The following is a 19,347-nucleotide window of genomic DNA, read 5'->3' as shown; positions in this document are numbered from 1 at the left end:
TCTTACAACTGCTAGCTTGGGTAGAAGCTACGCACACAATAATTCTATCCACATAATTTTCTGGCAGGAATTAATTCAGACTTGAATAAGCGCACAGCAGAGTCACAAAACCCTGAGAATGGAGTTTGCAACTGCATATTTATCTGTTTAAAAATTTACTAGCTGTGTTTTCACGATGGGATTAGCAGGATGCAGAGCTTGTTGCACAGGGAGACTTTGATTTACAACCACACATTTAGTGACCGTTTAACGTTGCAACAGCCCTGAAAAAAAAGTGACTTATGACCGGTTAACCGTTCCAGCATCCCCGTGGTGGCATGGTCAAAATTCGGAGGCTTGGCAACTGACTCGTATTGATGACGTATTCAATGATGAAACCAGATCACTTAACAGCCTTCTTACTACTTAACGACTGCATTGATTCACGTAACCACTACGGCAAGAAAGGTCGTAAAATGGAGCAAAACTCGCTTAACAATTGTCTCGCTTAGCAACAGAAATTTTGGACTCAGTTGAGGTTGTAAGTGGATGCCAAAAACCTGCAAGGACTTTTGGAGGCTGTTGCTGGGAATCAAGATGACTAAGAAGTGGCACACACACACACACACACACACACCCTTTAAAATGTCTGAACCTGTCAATACTTCTCCAGCTTGGTTGATTTTTTTCAAAACATAATTATTTCCCTGCAATAACTGAGACATCATCAGTAAACGGAGACAAATTCTTCATTGCCAAACAACAAATAATGGTGTCTGAGAATTTGAAATTTTGAACAGCGAATGAATGCCTGAAAACTTTTACTTTTGTCAGTGTTTTCACCCCTATCAATCTATTCCAATCCTGAGTGTTTTGGCTGCTTTTTCTATCCAATTGTTTCTTTTCTTTTTAAAATTCTGGCATTTGGCTAGGATTCTTCTCTTCCTTGTATTAAAAACATTTGCATTATTGTTGTACCTTTGTAGACTTTTAGCTATGCAATTTGGGATGAAGACCCTTGGAATGGTGTAGGAGGAGGAATGGATTTCCAGAGGGGGAAAAAATTGCAGACTACAGGAACCATTTGCACCACTCAGGTGACCCTGAAGACACAGATAAACCTTCAAGTGGCCTCAATGACCCTCTTAAAGGATGCAAATGTCCAGGTGTCTGCAAGGAATATAAATCCTTCCATTCCCCACTGTCCTGTCACCGCTGAAGAAGCTTCTTGGCTGAGAAGCAAAACGTCTTCAAAAGAAAAAGGAAGACCAGTTGCCTCCTGAAAAAGTACCCTTGGGACAACCATGACTTGGAGGAGGGAGAATCTCTACAGGCTATTTTGTAGAAGTGATTCCAGGAGCAGTTGGTTGTGTTAACTGTCTGGGTCTTTGGTGCAAAAGGCACTTTGCACATGCTTGGGCACTCCCGTCGAGTAGTTGTGCAACTCGGCATACCATGCTTCATACTTAAGGATATCTAGCTTTAACTATTCTCACAACAAGCTGCAGTTAAGAGAGACATTAGACTTAATGTCTCTTTCTGCGCCTTTATGTCTACAAGCTTCTCGTTAGCGAACATTCCAATTAGAGAAATTATCCTGGATTGTCTAAAGGGAAGAACTGACAGCCAATTACAGTCGGAACGATGTTGCGGAACCTCCAAAATTGAAGATCTACTCAGTAATGGATTACAGCTCTCTTCCCCCGTCTCTGCTTTTCGACCATCAATTCCTTTCCCAACTAGATTACTCCCGTTGTTGGGGAAAACATTGGACTTCCAATGAACTAACTTTGTTTAACGGAGTGGCAAATGCAACCATCAATAAAAGTCTCTGCAGCTTCCAAACAGAGGTGGGCTTTTTTTTTTGTTTGAGGAACACTGCATGCAAAACCCAAGGATGCTTTTTTCCTCCAAAGGTAACTGGACTTTGTTCTTCCTTGAAGACATTTCCTTTCTCATCCAAGAAGCTTCTCCAGCTCTGGACAGTGGAGAATTTGAAGGATTTATACTCCTTGCAGACAGTTGGTCATTCGCATCCTTTAAAGAGCATCATTGAGGACACTTGGAGATTAATCGGTGTCCTCATGGTCACCTGAATGGTGCAAATGGGTGTGAAACTGCTGAAAGGACCGTGTTGTTGGCAGGACAGGGGCGGTGTTGTGTCCCTCCTCCTCTGTTGAGAGAGGGATGTTCAATTTTGACCTAGATGGCCTCTTTGACCCTCTATCAAACCAGCAGTCACCTCTGTGCAAAATGTGGACATCTTCAAAAGAGTGGCCTTTGTCTTGCAGATGGACCGCTGAATCTTGCCCTGATGGGTTTGTTCTGCTATGTTGCGCCACCCGTTTATGAAGTGGCTGTTTTGTTTCCCCAATGTACAGATTTGCATAGACAACGTCTATGGAGATTCTCCGTCATCCAGGTCATGATTGTCCCAAGGGTGCTTTTTTTCCAAGAGGCAGCTGGACTTTTTCTTTGAAGACGTTTCACTTTTCATACCAGAAGCTTCTTCAGCTCTGAAGCTTCTTGGATGAGAAGCAAAACGTCTTCAAAGAAAAAGTCCAGTTGCTTTTTGGAGGAGAGGAAGAAAGTCAATGGGGAAACCTGATTCAATTAGCAACCCTGTTACTAACTTAACAGCCACAGTGATTCACTTAACAACCGGGGCAAGAAAGGTCATTAAAATTGGGCAAAAAGTACGTAAGAAATGTCTCCGTATCAGAAATTTTGGGCTCAATTGTGGTTGTAAGTCAAAGATACTTTGTATTTGTTATGCAACCCTGATCCGGGTGCATTGATGTGCATCCTAGCTTCTCAAACACAAGGAATCTGTGTGTGTGTGTGTGTGTGTGTGTGTCCATCCTCAGAACAGCTTTTCTTGTTCTTTGCTTCCAACACGTTGCTTTTTAACGCCCAACTCATTTAATTTCACCAATAGGTATTTCAATGACTCGTGCACAAGGTTTGCAGCTAGAAAAAGCTGCCCAACTGAAAAAAAGGCAAACATAGCTAACGCAATTAGCGGGATACACAAAAAGGAATGTTGCAATATTAAAATATATATAAAGGTACATGCGTGCTAGTCATTCCCGACTCTAGGGGGCAGTGCTCATCTCCGTTTCAAAGCCAAAGAGCCAGCGCTGTCTGAAGACGTCTCCGTGGTTATGTGTCCAGCATGACTAAAAGCTGAAGGCACACAGGTACCTTCCCACCCTTTATATACTGTAGATGATAGATAGATAGATAGGTGGGTGGATAGATAGATGATAGATAGATAGATAGATAGATGATAGATAGATAGATAGATAGATAGATAGACAGACAGACAGACAGACAGACAGACAGACAGACAGATGTTAGGTATAGATAGATGTTATAGATGGATAGACAGACAGACAGATGTTATAGATAGATAGATAGATGATAGATAGATAGATAGATAGATAGATAGATAGATAGATAGATAGATAGATAGGGATAGATAGATGGGAAAGAGGATGGGTGGATAGATGGATGGATAGATAGATAGACAGACAGACAAACAGATGTTAGTATAGATAGATTGACAGATGTTAGGTATAGATGGAGGGATGGGGGGATGGACAGACAGACAGACAGATGTTAGGTATAGACAGACAGACAGATAGCTAGATAGAGACAGGCAGACAGACAAGCAGACAGACCGGCTTACTTTGGAGGAAAGTTTGGTGCGATAAGATGAATTCCTAAATTAGGATTGCCCACACAGCTAATCCACAAGGCCATTTTTCTGTAGAGGAGCACATCTGGCAAAGTGGGAATAGCCACAAAATGCCTACAGTGGTGTTGGTGTGTAACTACAAAATATTGGAAACAATCCACGTCATCTGTGCTTTTTATCCTCAACCACGAGGCCTTTTTCTCTGTTTGTAGTTTCTAGGCAACAAGATGCCTTGGCAACTTATATTCCCCTTTTGAGCACCTGACTTTGGTCTTATCTCCCTTCCACTCCAATATAATCAATAATTGTGTTTTAATATCTTCCGTTCGGGAAAACAAGCCAGTTTTCCTGTCTAATCTGACATCGAGATACAATGTGTAAACATTGCTACGAGATTAAACTCTCCAGTTTATCCTTACCTCCTCTTCAAATGAAGCAAATGTAGCCCATGAATGTTGTGTTTATTGCTTTAAAAATCCCACCTCTGTCAAGGTTCCAAATAGCATCCAAAAATAAATCAGAGTCCAAGACAAAGTATTGCTCAAAGTTCCAATTGATGAAGAGAGCCATGTTGGCACATCTGGGAAAACCCGAATCTGAAAGCTTCCCGGTTTTCCCCACCCAGTTGAAAGTTCAAGATCTTGCCCCCACACCCACAAGTCCATCCCATGGTCCAATCTTTTACTGCCATGCTGGCAGTTCCACCCATCCAGTACCGGTCAGGTGCAGAGACAAAGGATGACCTTGGCTTTCTAGAAAGAATTTTGTTATGGCTACATATCATCTAACTCCATACAATCCCCCCTCCCATTTTCCCACAATAGAAAATGCATAGTAGAATAATAGAAATTGTGGCAGGTCAAAAATCCAAAAGTAAGGATGGCTGCAGGTCTGACAACCTCCTTATAATGTTGTCTTCATATATTTTCAAGCCTACACCTACACAGCTTAAAGCTGTCTTTAACTGGTTTGGTTTCAAAGTAGTAATATAGCCCGCCCCTTCTCTCAACAGATTTTGCCACACTTTTGACAAAACTTAGCATTAAGAATTAACAGTGACATAAACGAGCATTAACAAGAAGACAAATTCCTTCTGTGTCTAATCACACTTGGCCACATGAAGTAGTCGTCTTCTTCTTCTTCTTCTTCTTCTTCTTCTTCTTCTTCTTCTTCTTCTTCTTCTTCTTCTTCTTCTTCTTCTTCTTCTCCTCCTCCTCCTCCTCCTCCTCCTCCTCCTCCTCCTCCTCCTCCTCCTCCTCCTCCTCCTTCTCCTCCCCTCCCCCTCCTCCCTCTCCATGTTGCATTTGATTTCACAACAGGCTACGGTGTTTGACCAATAAATCAAGAAGAAGATGCCACAAAGGGATATGAAGCAAGATTTCCCACCAGGTAGAAAAAGACCACTCACAAACACTATATTGCTTGCATATTTTGTCAGGTCAAATACTGGATTCAGAGCATATTTTTGATCAGAGGCCTAGACAGACTTGTCCTTAGATCACAAGACACCAATGGCTTCCTACATAGCCTTTTCATATTTTGTGTTCTGAGAAGAGAGAAAATCAGTGTCTCATTCTAAATTATACTTAATCTAATAATGGGGAAATTCAGGGCAAAGAATGTTCCTCCATCAATGAGAGGGGAAGGAATAGAACAGAATAGAACAAAACAAAACAGAATAGAATAGGAGAGAGAAGAGAATATAGAATAGAATAGAATAGGAGAGAGGAGAAGAGAAGAGAAGAGAATATAGAATAGAATAGAATAGGAGAGAGAAGAAAATATGGAATAGAATAGAGAATAGAATATAGAATAGAATAGAATAGAATAGAATAGAGAAGAGAAGAGAAGAGAATATAGAATAGGAGAGAGAAGAGAATATAGAATAGAATAGAGAATAGAAGAGAATAGAGAAGAGAATAGAATAGAATAGAATAGGAAAAGAGAAGAGAAGAATAGAATAGAGAACAGAAGAGAAGAGAATAGGAGAGAGGAGAAGAGAAGAGAATATAGAAGAGAAGAGAATAAAGAATAGAATATAGAATATAGAATAGAATAGAGAATAGAGAATAGGATAGGATAGGATAGGATAGAATTCTTTATTGGCCACGTGTGATTGGACATTCAAGGTATTTGTCTTAGGTGATATCTATATCTGTATACCCTATTTCCCAGATAATAAGCCCAATCCGGCTTTTGAGCGCATGTGCTAAAATAAGCTCTCCCTGAAAATATTGCAACACAGCAGCAGCCATGACCACGCCCGCCGCCTCCTGCTCCTCAAAAATAATAAGACCTCCCTGAAAATAAGGCCAAGCGCTTATTTTTGGGGTCAAAAGAAAATAAGACCCTGTTTTATTTTCGGGGAATCATGGTATCTGTATATAAATGGCTTTGTGTGTGTATTTGTGTGTGTGTGTTCCAGCATAACTCTGGAACACCTCGAGCAATTTCAACCAAACGGTACAAAGATGACTTACTCTCTGGAGACGAATACTATGGGGGGTAGGACAACCCTGAAACCCCTTGGGGGGGGTGTTCTGTTAAGATACAGCCTGTTGTGCCTTAAAATGGCTTCTACTATACTGCCGTAAAATGGTTTCTGTGCAGCGCAGTGGATTTGCCATGGTAACAGCTTCACCGTACTCCACATTGGGGATCCCTCTGCTAAGGGGAAAAATCCAATATTAGAAATTACGTTTGGTCCTGACATTCCCCCCCACCCAATAAACAAACACCAATGGCAACACCAGATCATCGGCTAGTAAATGATAAATCATGATCATAGTCATCATAAAAATACATTCATCATAAATTGTGAGATACAACACTTAGTGACAGTCCTAGGATACTAAATAAGCAATCCACATAAATCATACCAGGAAACTAAATATTAGGAGTATAGTAGGAATACATAGGAACATGCTAGAACATTGAATTATTTCTCACTACACAACCTCTGATCCTATTGCAGGTGCTCTCTTGAATCTTATCATCAGAAGGCAACTGGAAATCCAGATCCTATCCTTGAAATGAGAGATCCTATCCTTTTCACATGGAAGGATGCGATTCCACAATTTGACAGACGCTTCTCTCTCTCTTCTACTTTATCATTTTATTTTATTTTTACCGGATCCGTTTCTGCCTAACACGCCTCTGAGTGAGTCACAAGGCAGCTTGACTGCCCTCTTTGTTCCTAGCATCAGACATGGTGCCAAGAAAGCTTTAAAAGTCTTTTAAAAAAAAAATAAAGTCAAAAGAAAAAAAAATGGATAAGAAGTTCTCCGAGCTATCAAAGAACAAAGAAATAACAAGAAACGTTTAAAAAAGGAGGTAAATGGTTCCCAAGGAAAGTGGGATGGAAGTGGGAACTGGATGTCAAACATTCAAACTTCTTCTTTTGCTGCAACTAACAAAATAACAGAATGGGAAGGGACCTTGGAGGTCTTCTAGTCCAACCCCTGCACAAGCAGGAGAGCCTATACGCTATTTCAGACGAGGGGCTGTCCTGTCTCGTCTTAAAGGGCAGGACAAGAAGCAGTGGATGGAAACGAATCCAGGCCTGGAGACTAAAACATATGAAGAACGGTTGCAGGAACCGGCTATGGCTAGTCTAGAGAGAAAAAAGGACTAGGAGGGACGTGAGAGCAGTATTGCAGTATTTGAGGGGCTACCACAAAGAGGAGGGGGACAGCTTATTTTCCAAAGCACCAAAAGAGATGAGAAAAAGCAATAGATGGAAACTAATCAAAGAGAGAAGCAACCTGGAATTAAGGAGAAACTTCCTGACGGCGAGAACAATTAACCAGTGGAACTGCTTGCCACCAGAAGTTGTGGTTGCTCCATCGCTGGAGGCTTTTAAGAAGAGACTGGGCAGTCACTTGTCTTAAATAGTAGAAGGTCTCCTATTCTACCATTTCAGACCAGTGATTGTCCAATCTCTTCTTTAAAACTTTGAGCAGGGGGTTAAACCAGGGGTGAAATTCAGCCGGTTCTGACAGGTTCTGGAGAACCGGTAGCGGAAATTTTTGTTGTACCAGTTTGAGTGGGGTGGGAATGGAGATTTTGCAGAATCCTTCCCCTGCCACACCCACCAAGCCACCCCACAGAACCAGTAGTAAAAAAAAAAAGAATTTCACCACTGAGTTAAACTAGGAGAAGAAGAAGGGGGCCAACTTAGTCTCCAAAGCACCGGAAGTCACAACAAGAAAGAACGGATGGAAACTAATCAAGGAGAGAAGCAACCTAGAACTAAGGAGAAATGTCCTGACGGCGAGAACAATTAACCAGTGGAACTGCTTGCCACCAGAGGTTGTGGGTGCTCCATCCCTGGAAATTTTTCCTTTTTTTTCTTTTTTAAAGAAAAGGCTGGATGAGCCCTTGTCTGAAATGGTACAGGGTCTCCTGCCTGAGCAGGGGGGGGGTTGGACTAGAAGACCTCCAAGGCCCCAACTCCGTTCTTCTGACCCATGCAAGAATAGCAACAGATGCGAACTGGCCTCAGGTCGCCTGGAGAAACGGCTTCTTGTCATTTTATCTGCATATATGGCGAAAGAATGAAGTCGCTCCGTCCAGGTGCAATCCATCACAAGCTCTCTGGCCACCTCTGCCGACTCTGAAGTTAAGTTTCCATCTGTGTGACTCCCGAAATATGTGCCTTGGCGTGGTGCCTTCAACACCGCAACTTGTGAGGAAGCCGTGGCATTAGGAAGATCTCTGCACTTCGGATTTTGTCACCTCCTTTTTCTCATAAACCCGCGAGAAGCAAAGTTACGACGTGGGAGATGCCGTTATCCCACCGTTATTATTAAAACAATACACGATGGAAATTTACTCTCCCCATCAATGTTTATTCCGGGTCATCGGACTAAATACAGGTAGTCCTCAACTTATGACCACAATAGAGTCCATTTCTGTCGTTGAGACATTCGTTAAATGAATTTTGCCCCATTTTACGAACTTCCTTGGCCAGGTTGCGAAGGGAATTGCTGCAGCTGTGCAGTTAATGGCACCGTTGCTAAGTGAATCCCCATTGATATTGTTTGTCAAAAGATCGTAAAAGAAAATCACATGACCCCGAGACTCTGCAAATGTCATAAGTGTGAAACAGTTGCCAAGCGTCTGAATTTTGATCATGTGACCAAGGGGGTTGCTGCAATGGTCGTAAGTGTGAAAAAGGGTCATAAGTGTGAAAAAGGGTGCCGTTGTAACTTCAAATGGCCACTAAACAAACGGTCTTAAATTGAGGACTGCTTGCAAAAGTTTGTTCAAACCCTTCAAAATTAGACTGGTAAAAGTTACTCGATTTAGCCCAGTGGTATTGAATTCCAAATCCCAAACAAACAAATTTAGGCAAATTAAGTTTATATTTAGGCAAGAAAAACCAAATGCACAGGTACAGTATAGGTGGTACCTTGCTCAATAGTAGTAACTGTGTGAGGGATCTTGGAGTCCTAGTGGACAACCATTTAAATATGAGCCAGCCGTGTGCAGCAGCTGCCAAAAAAGCCAACACAGTTCTAGGCTGCATCAACAGAGGGACAGAATCAAGATCACATGAAGGGTTAATACCACTTTATAAAACCTTGGTAAGGCCACACTTGGAATCCTGCATTCAGTTTTGGTCTCCACGATATAGAAAAGATGTGGAGACTCTGGAAAGAGTGCAGAGAAGAGCAACAAAGATGATTAGGGGACTGGAGACTAAAACATATGAAGAACGGTTGCAGGAACTGGGTATGTCTAGTTTAATAGAAAGAAGGATTAGGGGAGACATGATAGCAGTCTTCCAATATCTCAGGGGTTGCCACAAAGAAGAGGGAGTCAAGCTATTCTCCAAGGCACCTGAGGGTAGAACAAGAAGCAACAGGTGGGAAACTAATCAAGGAGAGAAGCAACTTAGAACTGAGGAGAAACTTCCTGACAATTAGAACAATTAATCAGTGGAACAGCTTGCCTCCAGAAGTTGTGAATGCCCCAACACTGGAAGTCTTTAAGAAGAGATTGGACAAGCATTTGTCTGAAGTGGTGTAGGATTTCCTGCCTAGGCAGGGGGTTGGACTAGAAGACCTTCAAGATCCCTTCCAACTCTATTCTATTCTTTTCTATTCTATTCTATAAATAAAAAAATCAAATGAAACAAATGGAACCAATTGAAAAAATATTTTCTTAAAAGCTATCACTTTGCCTAGTAGCTCCATGCACAAAGCACTTCTAATGGACCCTAATCCATTACGGAGTGTAAATGCTAATCACCATGATAATATAGGCATCGTGGCCAATTTGCCTTCAATCAGCACATTTCCCAGTAAAAGTCCTTATTAATTTAATTAAGTGCTTTTTGGCGGAGGAAAAAAACTTTTTCAATTTTCAGTTAGACGGGGATGAATTTTTTGTCCATTTGGGTATCCCGGATATCCATCACATTCCCTTAATGCTTTCGGTGGCTAAGAGCCCTTATCACATCTCAACAATTAATAATTGATAAAGAATATTTTGACAGACAATTTTACAAAGGGGAGATCTCCCTTAGCAAAATCTCTCTACCTACCTATTTTTCTATCTATTATCTCCCTCTTTCTTTCTCTCTTATCTCTCTCTCATGTCTTCTAAATATCTATCTATCTCTATCTCACACACACAAACTCTCTCTCTCTCTCATCCATCTCTCTCATCTCTCTCTCATGTCTCTCATCTATCTATCTATCCATCCATCCATCTCATCTCATATCTATCATCTATCTATCTATCTATCTATCTATCTATCTATCTATCTATCTATCTATCTATCATCTATCTATCTATCATCTATCTATCTATCTATCTTCTATCTATCTATCTATCTATCTATCTATCTATCATCTATCCATCCATCCATCCATCCATCCATCCATCCATCTCATCCCATATCTATCATCTATCTATCTATCTATCTATCTATCTATCTATCTATCTATCTATCATCTATCTATCTATCATCTATCTATCTATCTATCTATCTATCTATCTATCATCTATCTATCTTCTATCTATCTATCTATCTATCTATCTATCTATCTATCCATCCATCCATCCATCCATCCATCCATCCATCCATCCATCTCATCCCATATCTATCATCTATCTATCTATCTATCTATCTATCTATCTATCTATCTATCTATCTATCTATCATCTATCTATCTATCATCTAATCTATCTATCTATCTATCATCTATCTATCTATCTATCTATCTATCTATCTATCATCTATCTATCTATCATCTATCTATCTATCTATCTATCTATCTATCATCTATCTATCTATCATCTAATCTATCTATCTCTCTATCTCTCTATCTAATCTATCTATCTATCTATCTATCTATCTATCTATCTATCTATCTATCTATCTATCTATCTATCATCTAATCTATCTATCTGCTTCGTGCTTTCCAATATTTAGGCTAGAAAATATTTAACTAGCCCAGAGTTGTGCTGGTAGATTTCTCCTTGCTTCTCAATCCTTACACGCCACTGAATTTCTCTGTAACATCTTCCAATCCTTTTAAAGGAAGGGAATTTCCAAATGTTGTTGACTCATTGATGGAAAGATTTTCGCAGACAATCCTCGACTTACAACCATTCAAAGTCGCAGGGAGTCCTGGATTTACAACAGTTCATTTAGTGACTGTGCAAAGTTACAACGGCACTGGAAAAATTAATTTATGGGCGCTTTTCAAACTTACAATCTTTTTAGCATCCCCACGAACATGTGATCAAAATTCAGAGGCTGGGCAACTGGCATGTACTTAGGACGGTTGCAATGTCCTAGCGTCACGTGACAAGCAAAGTCCACGGGGAAGCCAGAGTCCACGTCACAGCTGTGTGACTCACTTCTCAACAGTGGCAAGAAAGGTCGTAAAATGGGGCAAAACTCACTTAACGGATGTTTCACTTAACACCAAAAAGTGTGTCCGTGGGGGGGATGTTGCAACGTTTGTGTGTGTAAGAAAGGCTCATAAGTCACTATTTTCAGTGGCTGGTTCTGATTTCTGCCAAGTTCTCAAGATGTTGCCTTCAACATTTCTCCCCCAGTTGGGGGGGAGGGGGAAACATAGTTAGGCTAGATTAGCGAAGGGAAGGGAATAAGAAATGATGCTAAATTATATTTGGGTTTGTGGAAATACCATCCCAAGAAAACATAAACTGAGATTTGAAAGAGACACCTAGAACAACAGAAAAAGAAAGGGAGAAAGGAGGAGAGAATGAGAAGAAGAGGAGGGAAAGAAGAAAGAGTTAAGGAGAGGAGGGTGGAAGGGAGAGAAAGAGAAGGAGAGAGGGTAGGAAGGGGAAGAGGAAGAATAAGAGTAGGGGAGAGGTAAGGGAAGAAGGAAGGGGAAGGAGAGGAGGAAGGAAGAAAGAGGTAAGGAGAGAAGGGTGGAAGGGAGAGAAAGAAAAGGAGAGAGGGTAGGAAGGGGAAGAGGAAGAGTAGGAGTAGGGGAGAGGTAAGGGAAGAAGGAAGGGGAAGGAGAGGAGGAAGGAAGAAAGTAGAGAAGGGAGGGAAAGAGAAAAGAAAGGGAAAATAAGGTGGTGTTAAAAGAGGCGGATGGGATGGTAAATAAAGCAGCCCAAAATGTATATTATTACCCATTAAATGGAATAACAAATGTATAAGAATGACAAATGTAAAGAAGAAGAATTATGTGGATGTATACTTAAAATGGTATGTAAGGGAATAAAAAAAAATTGAATTAAAAACAACCATCCCCCTCCCTCCCAGCTCCCGGAGAGCGTTTTTTAAAAGGCACCTGGAGTTAAAGACGTGTTTTCCCCCTTTTCCTGGCTGGGTCCAAAGGCGGCTGTGGCTGCAGCCCTGCGCAATCTGTTCGACTCCATCGTGTAGGAAGAGAGGAAATTAAAAAACGGGACGGGAATCAGGAATGGAGATTGTCGATCTCACGCCAATAGGATTTCCTGCCAGCTCAGGATGGGGAAGGACACTTCCAACTCCTGGCCTCTTCGGCCCATTACAACAAGCACAACTTCAGGCAGTCCTCAAATTACGACGGTTCGGTTAGTGACTGTTGGAAGTTGGCCCTGAAAAAACTGACCTGTGACCATTTTTCACGCTTATGACCGTTGCAGTATCCCCATGGTCAAAATCTGGACCCTTGGCCACTGACTCATATTTATGACGGTTGCAGCATCCCGGTGTGTGTGTTCACTTTTGCGACCTTCTGATAGGCGAAGTCACTAACTTCATTGCAGGGATTCGCTTAAGAACGGTGGCAAGGAAAAGTCGTAAAATGGAGCAAAGCTCTCTCAAGAAACTCCCTCGCTTAGCCACAGAAATTGTGGGCTCCATTGTGGTTGTCTGTTGAGGACTCCCTGTACCTTAAAATAAAGAGTTCAAATAATGAAGGCTGTTGGGAGACTTTTACCCAGAGCACAAATGTATTTCAGCCACAGCTTTTCTCCTAGTGTTAGGTCTTCATGGAGTAGGTAAGAACCCCGAACTGGTCAATGTGCCAATCCTTTGTAGGCCCTCCTCTCTCTGTCTTCCCCTCTTCTCTCATTCTCTCTCTGTCTCTGTCTCTCTGTCTGTGTGTCTGTGTCTCTGTCTTCTCTGTCTGTTTCTCTCTCTGTCTCTCTCTGTCTTCTCTCTCCCTCTCTGTCTCCGTCTCTCTTTCTCTCTCTGTCTCTGTCTTCTCTCTTCCTCTCTCTCTCTGTCTCTCTCTGTGTATGTCTCTCTGTCTGTGTCTCTGTCTTCTCTGTCTCTCTCTGTCTGTCTCTCTCTCTGCCTCTCTGTCTCCATCTCTGTGTCTCTCTCTGTCTTCTCTCTTCCTCTCTGTCTCCGTCTGTCTCTGTGTCTCTCTGTGTCTCTCTGTGTCTTCTCTCTTTCTCTGTCTCTCTCTCTCTATCTCTCTGTCTCTCTCTCTCTATCTCTCTGTCTCTGTGTGTGTCTCTCTCTGTGTGTGTCTGTGGCTCTGTCTTCTCTGTCTCTCTCTGTCTTCTCTCTTCCTCTCTGTCTCTGTCTTCTCTGTCTCTGTCTGTTTCTCTCTCTGTCTTCTCTCTCCCCCTGTCTCTGTCTCTGTTTCTGTCTGTCTGTCTGTCTGCCTGCCTGCCTGTCTGTCTGTCTGTCTCTGTCTTCTCTCTTCCTCTCTATCTCTCTGTCTCTGTCTATCTCTCTCTCTCTCTCTCTCTCTTTCCTTGCTGGGACAGTCCCACCATCATTTGTCTTTTCTTGGGACAATGTGCAATGCACAATGATGCCTCCTTGTGCAGGCATGCTCTCTATCCCTAGCTAAGAAGATCTCTAGCAAGGTTTTACACCTGGGACAGGAAAAGCCCAAAGTACAACTCCAGATGAGGTGAGACCTGGCTCAAAAACGGTCACTGTGAGAGGGAGCTTGGAGTCCTGGTAGATGATCACTCAAAAGTGAGGCAGCCGTGTGCGGCTGCAGCCAAAAAAGCGAATACAATCCTTGGTTGTATAAACAGAGGCATAGAATGAAGATCATGTGAAGTATTAGTACCAATTTATAAAGCCTTAGTAAGGCTACACCTGGAATACTGAACCCAGTTTTGGTCACCACATTATAAAAAAAAAAAGTTGTTGAAACTTTGTGGGAAAAGGTGCAGAGAAGAGCAATTAAGATAATTAAAGGCCTGGAGGCTAAAATCTATGAAGAACAGTTGCAGGATTTGGGTTTGGCCAGTCTAAAGAAAATAAGGAGGGGGGGGGGATGAGAGCAGGATTCCAGTACTTGAGGGGCTGCCACAAAGAGGAGGGGGTCAATTTATTCTCCAAAGCACCTGAAGGCAGGAGAAGAAGCAACGGTTGGAAACTAACCAAGGAGAGAAGCAACTCTCCTTCCTGACAGTGAGGACCATTAACCAGTGGAACGGCTTGCCACCAGAAGTTCTGATTGCTCCGTCACTGGAGGCTTTTAAGAAGAGACGGAACAGCCACTTGTCTGAACTGGGACAGGGTTTCCTGCTCTACCATTTCTCTCCAACCTCTTCTTAAAAACCTTGAGCAGGAGGTTGGACTAGAAGACCTCCAAAGTCCCTTCCAGCTCTAGTCGGATTGGTTGAAGACAGCTTCCCCAGAAGCCCTTCTTCTGCCAGATGTTCAATGGGGGGGGGTAACTCGCTTTATTGCCCACCTCCCCAAATCCATCCAGTTTCTAGCGCACAGGCTCCTCTCCTCTTGAAAACCAGCCCTGCTTTGCGCACCGTCCCCCTTCCCTCTCCGTCCCCGGGTCCCCCTGTGCCGGTGCGCTCCAGCCAGCCAGGTCCCCCCTCCCTCCCTCCCTTGCAACGAAGACCCCCACCCAGGTTTCTGGCAAAGACCCCCCCCCTTGCAGCCCCGACGCCCGCCCAGGTTTCTTGCAAAGACAGCCCCCTCCTTCCCTCCCCAGCCCGCCACTTGCTCGTCTCCCGCGCCTCCGGCTTTGCGCGGCTTCCCCGAGAGAGGCGGCGACGGCTGCGGAAGCCGGCAGAGGCGGTCGCTGGAGCCGAGGCGGGGCCGAGCTGGAGCTTGGCGGTGGCGGCCGCTCCTCCTCGGCTTTTGATCCCCGCCACCGCCTCCATCTCCGCCCAGGGAAGAGCAAAGAGGAGGAAGGAGGAGGAGGAGAAAAAAAAGAGAGAGAGGAGGAGGAGGAGTAGAAAGAGAGGGAGGAGGAAGGAGGAGGAGGAGAAAAAGAGGAGGGAGGAAGAGGAAGGAAGAGGAGAAGAAAAGAGAGAGGGAGGAGGAGAAAAAAGAGGAGGAGGAGAAGAAAGAAGGAAGAGGAGAAAAGAGAGAGGGAGGAAGGAGGCGAAAAAGGAGGAGGAGAGGAGGAGGAGAAAAAGAGAAGGAGGAGGAGAAGAAAAAAGAGAGGGAGGAAGAGGAAGGAGGAGAAGAAAAGAGAGGGAGGAGGAAAAAAAGAAGGAGGAAGGAGGAGGAGGAGAAAAAGAAAGAGAGGGAGGAGAAAGAAGGAGGAGGAGGAGAAAAAGAGGAGGAGGCAGAAGCAGGGAGCGGCTGTTGCGCCCGTCGGACTCCGCTTCCCTTGCCCGGCCCGGGTGCGCTGCGCTCGGAGAAGATGGCCGGGGCCGAGGCGGGGCTGACGGGCGCGGGGCTCCGGGAGCAGCCGCCGGGAGACCCCGGGGGCGCCGTGGGACTCCCAGCCGCCGCGCCCGCCCAGGGCGAAGAGTCGTCGGACAGCGATGGGGAGGCCGAAGGACCGCAGAAGCTCATCCGCAAAGTCTCCACCTCGGGCCAGATCCGGAGCAAGGTGGGCGCGGCCCGGGAGGGGAGGGAGGGGAGGGGTGGGGGTCCCGCTGCCCCCGAGTAGGGGGACCGCAGGGAAGAGGCAGCTGAGCGCAGCGGTGCCTGCTTGCCTTGGGCGGCCGCCTCCCCTGCTTGCCTGTCCGCTAGCGCACAGCTGGAAGAGTCCTTCCCTCCCCTCCCCGGCTTCGCCTTCCCCGCGTCCGGGAAACAGAGGCAGCCTTGGGGGGGGGGGCGTCCCGAGTCTGCCTGCCTCCGCTTCCTGCCCTTTTCCTCCGGAGCTGGCTCGCCTGCAAGGAGACTGGAGAAAGCCGGGCGCCCTCCAGATGTGCTGCGCTTCAATCAGAGCAGAGCTGGAAGGGGCCTTGGAGATCTTCTAGTCGAGCCCCCTGCTCCAGCAGGATACCCCCGTGCCATTTACAGGTTACAGGGATCTCCAGTCTCTTAAATGCCTCCTGTGATTAATCACCCCCAACTACAGAAGGCAAGCTTATTCAGAATAACAGAGTTGGCAGGGACCTGGGAGGTCTGCTAGTCCACCCCCTGCTCAAGCAGAAAATCCTGTACCATTCCAGACAAGTGACTGTCTAGTCTCTTCTTAAAAAGCACCCACAACTTCTAGAGGCAAGCTGTTCCACTGGTTAATTGTCCTCACTGTTAGGAAGTTTCTCCTTAGTTCCAGGTTGCTTCTCTCCTTGATTAGTTTCCACCTATTGCTTCTACCCTCAGGTGCTTTGGAGAATAGCTTGCCCGCCTCTTCTTTGTGGCAGCCCCTGAGATATTGGAAGACTGCTATCATGTCCCCCCTGGTCTTTCTTTTCTCTAGACTAGCAAAACCCAAATCCTGCAACCGTTCTTCATCTGTTTTAGCCTCCAGGCTTTTAATCACCTGGGAGAACCCAGAAGAAATATAGAGAAAGGCTGGGGGTCTGCACAGAGGTTTCCCTTGCGTTGTATTAGGGTGGGGCGGGGTGTGCTGTGGTCCTTCCAGGTCAAAGGGTTTTCTCAAAGCACGTTAAAAGTGCAGCTGGGACTGAAGAAACCTCTTGGGTGAGAGGTGATTTTCAAAGGAGGGGAAAAAAAACAAAACCCAAGGAAGTCCAATCGCCTTTTGCAAAAAGCACCTTTGGGACAGCCATGACCTGGATAATGGAGGGTCTCCATACCGGAAAGGATCCAGTAGGAGTAGCCCGAGGCAAGGGGGAAGCGGCTGTGCCTTGTGTTACTCACTTGGGAGTCTAGAGCCACCTTTCCATTCTGCCAGCGTGGTAAGTTTCTTGGCTAAAAGTCTCCCTCCCTCCCTTCACGGCCTTGATGACCCCATGGCTGAGTTCTCGTGGCCTCTTCACGGGCTGCTCAAAGGGTCCATTTATTGGGGTACTCCAAAAGTCTGGGATGGAAACCAAGCAAGTGGCCAGGGCTGGGCTGGCCTCAAACTGAGCCAACAGCAACACCGAAGAAGATTTGGTGATAGATAGATAGATAGATAGATAGATAGATGGATGGATGGATGGATGGATGGATGGATGGATGGATAGATAGATAGATAGATAGATAGATAGATAGATAGATAGATAGGAAAGAGAGGATGGGTGGATAGATAGATAGAGAGAGAGAGAGAGAGAGAGAAAGAAAGATATGGATAGATAGATGATAGATAGATAGATAGATGATAGATAGATAGGAAAGAGAGGATGGGTGGATAGATAGATAGATAGATAGATAGATAGATAGATAGATAGAGATATGGATAGATAGATAGATAGATAGATAGATAGATAGAGAGATATGGATAGATAAATAGATAGATAGATAGATAGATAGATAGATAGATAGATAGATAGATAGATAGATAGATGATGGATGGATGGATGGATGGAAGGATGGATGGCTATATCTGTTGAATATAACTCCACATTGGCAACAGGAAGAGCATCCAGCCAGTAAACACTTAGCTCCATTCAGTTGGATGGATGGATGGATGGATGGATGGATGGATGGATACCGTGTTTCCCCGAAAATAAGACAGGGTCTTATTTTCTTTTGACCCCCGAAATAAGCTCTTGGCCTTATTTTCGGGGAGGTCTTATTATTTTTGAGGTGGAGGAGGCGCCGAGCGAGGTCACCTCAGGGCTGCTGTTCTGTTGCAAGATTTTTCGGGGGAGGTCTTATTTTCGGGAACAGGGAAGATGGATAGATGGATTTACAGATAGATAGTCCTCGCGTTACGACTACAATTGAGCCCAACATTTAGATTGCTAAGTGAAACATTGGTTAAGTGAGTTTGCCCCCTTTTATTACTTTTCTAGCCCCCGTGGTTAAGTGACTCATTGCATTTGTTAAGTTAGGAGCACGGTTGTTAAGTGGATCTGGCTTCCTCCTTTGTCTTGGTTTGTCACTGCCACCGTCATAAGTATGAGTCAGCTGCCAAAGGTCCGAATTTTGATCACATGACTATGGGGAGCCTGCAACGGTCATAAGTGTGAAAAAACGTTCCTACGTCACTGTTTTCCAGTCCCGTTGTAAGTTTGAATAGTCACTAAATGAACTGTTGTAAGTTGGGGACTAGCTTTGCTGCTAGAGCAAATGCGGTTGTGCCGTCTTTAGCTGACCTGGTTGTGTTCCCAGGGGATGTTGGGGGTCTTTGTACCCCTCGGCCATGGTCACGTCAGAACATTGGAACAGTTGGTCTCCGACGTACGACCACAATTGATCCCTTCCTTTCTGTTGCTAAGTGAGACACTTGTGAAGTGAGTTTTGCCCCCTTTCACGTCCTCCCCATCCACAGCCGTTAAGTGAATCTCTGCATCTGTTTAGCTAGTTACACAGTTGTTACATGAATCCCCACTCATCAGAAGGTCGCAAAAGTGGGTCACGTGACAACCTCCACTCCCCGGGATGCTGCAACCGTCATAAGTATGAGTCAGTTGCCAAGGGTCCGAATCGCGAAGGATCACGTGACCATCGATACGCTGCAATGGACGTAAGTGTGAGAAACACCCTAAGTCAATCTTTTCAGGGCTGTTTGTCACTCTGGACGGTCACTAAATGAACGGTTGTAACTCGAGGAGTGCCTGTAGGGTTCTCCTGGATTGGCAAACCTTTTCGGCACTGAGTGCCAAAACGGGAGGGCATGCGTGCAGGCGAGTGCCATAAACCAGAAGTGCAGCTCCCTGGTGCGCATGTCTGGGAGCATCGTAAAGAGCCTGTGCGTGACGGGAATCTGATCTTCCGGTTTCTGGCACGCAGGCAGGCGTGAAGAGCAGCTGGCCAGCGCGCATTCATGCGCCAGAAACCAGAAGAGCAACAGGCGACGGCCGGCTAGGTGAGATGGCTCCGCATGCCACTTCCGGCACACGTGCCATAGATTCGCCATCACTGATATAAGTTCTGCTGCTTGAGCGGGGGCTGGACTAGA

At 44.7% G+C, this 19,347-nt stretch overlaps 1 protein-coding gene across 2 annotated transcripts in view; it reads left to right on the top strand.

The window, feature by feature from the left end:
* The first annotated feature begins 15,601 nt into the window (after nt 1-15,601).
* Nucleotides 15,602-19,347, top strand: part of DGKH (diacylglycerol kinase eta) — a 105,754-nt gene continuing 102,008 nt past the window's right edge. For both annotated transcript variants that reach the window (XM_081947902.1, XM_081947901.1), the window contains exon 1: nt 15,602-15,936. In XM_081947902.1, the coding sequence (XP_081804028.1) occupies nt 15,745-15,936 (192 nt within the window). In that variant the 5' untranslated portion in view covers nt 15,602-15,744. The remainder of the gene's footprint in view (nt 15,937-19,347) is intronic.

This window comes from Natrix helvetica (assembly GCF_964273705.1).
Source record: "Natrix helvetica genome assembly, chromosome: 3".
NCBI lineage: Eukaryota > Metazoa > Chordata > Lepidosauria > Squamata > Natricidae > Natrix > Natrix helvetica.
The sequence above is the reverse complement of the archived record's forward strand: the minus strand, read 5'-3'. Positions and strand labels throughout refer to the sequence as shown.